This window comes from Henckelia pumila, chromosome 2 (assembly GCF_033568475.1).
Source record: "Henckelia pumila isolate YLH828 chromosome 2, ASM3356847v2, whole genome shotgun sequence".
In the NCBI taxonomy this organism is placed as follows: Eukaryota; Viridiplantae; Streptophyta; class Magnoliopsida; order Lamiales; family Gesneriaceae; genus Henckelia; species Henckelia pumila.
In genome coordinates, this window is record NC_133121.1 from 24,558,470 (window position 1) to 24,564,071 (window position 5,602).

At 37.3% G+C, this 5,602-nt stretch overlaps 1 protein-coding gene across 1 annotated transcript; it reads right to left on the bottom strand.

The window, feature by feature from the left end:
- Nucleotides 1-596: 596 nt before the first annotated feature.
- LOC140884073 (uncharacterized) lies at nt 597-5,308 on the bottom strand. The gene is made up of 4 exons (XM_073290738.1): nt 4,702-5,308; nt 3,206-3,527; nt 1,152-1,244; nt 597-826 (listed from the first exon to the last, which is right to left on the bottom strand). The coding sequence occupies exons 1-3, from the start codon at nt 4,998-5,000 to the stop codon at nt 1,194-1,196; spliced, it is 672 nt and encodes a 223-aa protein (XP_073146839.1). The 5' UTR covers nt 5,001-5,308; the 3' UTR covers nt 597-826; nt 1,152-1,193.
- Between the last annotated feature and the right edge of the window lie 294 nt (nt 5,309-5,602).

The window sequence follows — 5,602 nt, forward strand, 5'->3', positions numbered from 1 at the left end:
GCGAGGGAAGGGCATCTACATCCAAAACAACCAGAAAAAGACCGATTTCACGAAAGCCGATTTCATATTTTTTGGATGAAGAGGAAGAAGAAATTGATGTTGAACAAGAAAGTGGTGAAGACCAAGAAAAATACAAGTCTGAAAGTTCTGGTGACAATGATGATTCGATGGAAGAAGATGAACTTGATTGGGATGATTGAAGAATTCTAATCATGTCACTTGATTATTTTGTTTTGTGTGACATTGTGACTTAATTATTTGTTAGTTTAAGAGATAAACATATTTTTAAAAAAATTTAAAATATTCATCTTGCTTGGGTAAGGCGCGCGGGCAATTATTTGTTATTTTAAGAGATAGACATATTTTTTAAAAAAATTAAAAATATGCATCTTGCTTGGGTAAGGCTCAGGGCGACTCCATGGCCCCTTTGCGCCCTTGACAACTATGCTTTGTATTCAGGGACTGGGACCCCCATGGCCCATATTCAAAGAGGGCTTACTTTTTTTTATAAGTAAACTTGTAGGTAGGAGCTCAAGAGAACCAAACCGGAACCATCCAAAGAAAGAGCGTTCACACGTTTAACTTTCCTTCAAAACTCAACATCAAAACAGTGAACAAGATAACATATCTCTGGATCTTCTTTGCATGTTTTTGCCTCAGAAAAAGAATACAATGTCAATTATCACTGTACAATATCTTGCCACCTATATGGACCAAAGGTAATCGAGTACTGAAAAAATGAAATATAATTCCTCCAAATCCAAACAAAAGAGCATCTCCAGAGAACTGGACGATCATTCCAATCATCAAACCATATGCAACTTTCCTGAAACAGAAATTCCATCGATCAAATGTTGTGTAGCATAATCATTAATTAGTGAGCTTTTGACCAAGAAACGAAAACATCTTCTTGTAAAATGATAGGACCGAGATAGTAAAATACTTCGAATAACATTCATGACTCAGGATCGACATCTTCCCTTTCAAGAACATGGCTAATGAAAAAATTTACTAAAGAATAATCAAGATCATCAAGTTGTCTTTTGTGTCATTTCTTTTTCTATCATCCATGAATTGTTTCAGGTAAAATGCGATGAGAGAATTTCGACACGGTGTTTCATTTGTTTTGGCTATCAATCAAAGACACATACATCTTTTACAAGGTAGCCCATGAATGGATTCATCTGAGAAGTTTAAGCAGATGAAGCAGACTCAACCACAGAAATGCCATGACTTTGAACTCCCTGCAATCAGAAAGAGTCCACCATATAAGTATTAGTGCATCACCGCATCTCTACTCTGAGAAAATGCTGTAATCAATCAAGCCATCAACTCAAGCATAAAAAATTACACTGTTCTGACAGCAGAAACTCTATCAAGGTCATCCGACCATCAAGTTCACATCAAGAGGATGATTTAACAGAATTATTTCACGTGTTTAATTGCTGGCGTAATTCAAATGAGTTTAATCACACAAACAGATGCATGCTCATCTGGTGACAGGCACGTGGAAAAACACAAAGGCATAGACCTCAGCGTGTTTGCCTTTAAATTTGTGCAAAAGGAATGTTAGCTGCTATGATAAAGTAAGACTATCTAAGCTCACATAAAAATAATATTTGTAAAAGAAATTTGCGCCTGTAGCTGATCTACAAAGATGGGCCCTAAAGGGCAAAGTATCAGAAACAGGATTCATGTACGGGGATCCGCATACAATGTGCAGTGGAGTTGTTTTGATGCCAATAGTAATGCAATTGTAGGAGTTTTCAACTTAACCTACGCACATCTATCTCCATCCTCTTCTTTGAATGTCTCAACTCCCGTAAAAATTCACCAGTAATATAGCATACTAGGCTCCATCTAGTGTGTTATGTAATACATCATTTTAGTCCATTTTAATCGCACCCTAGGTTATGAAGTGTCTAATGAGAAGTTAAAATCCTTTAATCGAATATCAGTGCATGTATGAAATTTCTATTAAAGCTTCCACCCATACGAAAGAGAAGGACGTGAAAGTCAAAGCCGTCCTACTAACATGAGTTCATACTGAAAAAAGTTGTTTGTCCACTTCAACTGTCATTAGCAGACTCATAGTTAATAAGAAATTTGAAGAGAATCTTTTATTTGCATGTTTGTGGTGAAATTAGTTGAATATTTTGTGGCAGATGGAAGCAAAACACAAAAACAGAGATAGAGACAAACATCAACGGATGGGTCATGGAACATCATACGAAAACATATAAAAATACCGGCAACAACTAAGAATAACTCACGCAACACCTCTGCCACTCCCCACCCACACCTACACCTGCTCTCCAGCAAAACATTTCAGTTCTTCTTTATATGCTCAACAATCTTACACCATCATTACAGCATGTACACTGCTTGAAATATAATCACAAGAGAGTTTCTTCTATCTCATTATCAACTATGGAATCAAGGTTTCCCCACAATCCAGGCTTGGTGTCTAATGTAATAATTAGCAACGATAGAGCTTAATAGGAGCTGTTTCACCAGCATTCCTCATAATAAACCAATTTAATCTAGGTCTAAATAGGGGAAGTTATGTATTAGACGTACACATTCATTTCACCTATTTGATTTTCACAGCATCAATTGCATCTTGTAATAACTAATAACCGGGGAATCTTTCCACCGTACAGTAGGGTATGTCACATCACTGCAAGTTCTATTTACTCTTATTTTGAGCCTAACCATCTGTAGATAATTATAAATTTTCGCTTCAATAGTCAGTAGATCAACTCATGTTAGAACCTAAACCTTTTCAGTATCTGCCAACCGGTTGAGTCGATGCTACCCGCAGGGTAGTGCTCTGCGGGTGACGTGGCGGCTCATGATTGGTTAAAATCAGTGGGCTCCACGTGGGACCCACTAATTTTGACCAATCATTGGGTTACATGTTATCCGCAGGGTAGTGCCCTGCGGGCGGCATGTACTAAACCCTGCCAACCATATTGTTGTGGCATTTTACCTCTCCTTTTCCATAGAAAATAAAATGATAGAATTAAAACTCTGTTATGGAAGCCCACGCCCCACGCATAAACTTGATCCACATTTTCAAGACCAGCAAGATTCAGAAACCAAAAAAGTTCAGGTAGTGTTTTACTTCCTAGCATTCACTTGTGAGTGTGTTCATGGGGTGTTGCATGTTTAAACAAGATAAAACAGAGTGACAAGACCATACCCCACATAAGTAATTATCATCTTTGCCATCCTCAAAAAGAGACGAGTAATATGCGGGATCATATATCGAGCCCCCAACAGCTTCATCAGAACCAGAAGGACGTCTAATAACGGAAGGAGTTGCAGGACTGAGAAAACTATTTCTCAAATCAATGTCTGTATCTCGTAGACCTGAGTTGTCTATATAGGAAACACCGAGTCTGTACATCTGTAGCCATAACAACGAAGATGATAACCTTACAGAAAAGCCAATGATTTGCATGGTAAGGGTGAGCTTCACAGAAAAGGCAACAAAGGTTCCAAATGTCTCAGATGGCATGTGCCTGCACCAAAATAGTAAATTGAATAAAGCTCAAAAGGCAACAGTAATTGACAGTAGTAGGTTAATAGGCTCTAGAGAAAACAAAAGGCATCCAGTTTATGCAAGACAAGTATTGGTTTAGAGGAAGGAAATATATAATGTGATGGTATGACTGCTGTGATACATATGTCAGTGGCTAGCTACGGTAATAACTATAGGGACATTCGGTCAGGAATTGAAAAATCTTTCAAACATATGCAACAACATTTTGGCACCCACAACTATAATCACAGGGTAACATTGCATAATCTAAATTTGGTACGGAGCCATGAATTGATCCTACCGTCACACCAATGTTAGGAAGGGATAGCTTGCTGAAACTTTCTCTGAAGAAACAAAACGCTAAATATGGTGGGAGGCTTTGGAGAGAAAACTGAGACATAAGGGTCATTGTAAGGATACATAGAATACAGTTATCATTAAACAATTTCAGAATAATCCCCCCGTTAATTTGAAGAATCAACTTTTGAACTCACAACCCAGTAATATGAATAGCCACCTAGATTTAAAAAAACAAAAGCAAACGACTCTAATGTATAAAATTCTTATAGCTCCACAAACGCAAGCAACTGAAATGTGTATCTGTTTTATAAGTGAGAAGCCATTAGCAGCAAAGTATCACCACAAACACTTCGGCAGTTAACCTTGAATAAAGTAGAAGGCATATCTGATGGACATCGTACACTCGTATCAGCATAACCTTTAATCAAAGCAGTTCTTGGTCATGAGCCCGAAACTTGGAACTCTAAAGCATAACCTTTAATCAAAGCATTTGTTCTTAGTCATGAGCCCGAAACTTGGAACTCTAATTATGAGAATAAACATCTCACTTTCACAAGACAAATACTAAAAAGCACGCTAAAAAACACCAATGATCATGCTCATCAGCTCATGCACTGAACTAACTTACACATCAGAGGACATTATGGCATCATGGTTCAAAGCTTATACTATCTACGGTCATAATGGTGGAAAAACAACACAAGCCATTGTGTAAACACAATGATTCCGAAGCAACATCGTGCAGATATTCCAAGATCATTCTACAACAGAATGCGAAACAAGAACAAATCGGCACCCAACTCAAAAAAAAAAGAAAAAGAAAGAAAAACAAGAAGACGTATGGGTGTAAGTACCAGATATCGCGAGAGAAGAGAATGAACCAAAAAACGTCAAGAAATATGGAGCAGAAAAGGAGGACGGCGTATGTCCTAGCGAGGCTCTGACTGCTGCTCTCAATGGCAACGAGGGCGAACAACGAAACCCCCAAATTGACAAGCAGCACGGCGTTGAAGAACGCTCCAAGCGATCCAATCAATGCGCACCCAATCTGAGCGTAAATGAGTTTGACGGCCATAGACTGAATCCTGTCATAGTCTTGAATCCACGCCTCGATATCTATCCACCTCAACCCACATCCATTACAGCCCATCATTTATGTTATTGCTAATCCATTCAATTCCAAATCACACACAAATGTTCGTAGGATTCTGAAACTACAAGTGCAAATGAAGGAGGAGAAGGAAGCAGAGAGTATGGAATCCTAATCATTCGCAGCCCACGTTCAGAAAATCAACAACCTATCATTTTATATATCCCGAAAGGTTCTTGAATTTGAATGTTTTGGACAAAAATGGGAAAGAACACCTCCTCTTGCGCTTCTTCTGGTTATTCTTTATTGATTTTCATCGCCTTTTTCCTGATTGAAATTGAAATGAAATGAAGAGAGCATGGCAGTTAGGGTTTTTAACCATTTATTATTATTTATTGCATAGATTCCATTTAATAAATGACTTTGATTGACCCCTACTTTGAAGTTTGAAGAATACTTTTCCCTTTTTATTTTTATTATTATATTGTTTTTTTAATTATTATTATTTAAGTTCGGGATTTTTCCCCACTAAAAATTAAAAAACAAAAAAAACAAATAGATACACGTCTTTCATGATAAATAGTATTGGTGGTTTTTTACGTGACGTGTATAATTTACATGTTATAAAATAAAAATAATTTGAGTTTTTTAAAAAAATCAAATAG

Bases quoted from the DNA above. Each gene is read 5' to 3' on its own strand.
- LOC140884073 (XM_073290738.1), bottom strand. From the start codon at position 5,000: ATGATGGGCTGTAATGGATGTGGGTTGAGGTGGATAGATATCGAGGCG. The intron at 3,528-4,701 runs GTACTTACACCC...ATTTTGGTGCAG, and splicing joins CTCTTCTCTCGCGATATCTG to GCACATGCCATCTGAGACAT. The intron at 1,245-3,205 runs GTATGGTCTTGT...TTCTGATTGCAG, and splicing joins ATGATAATTACTTATGTGGG to GGAGTTCAAAGTCATGGCAT.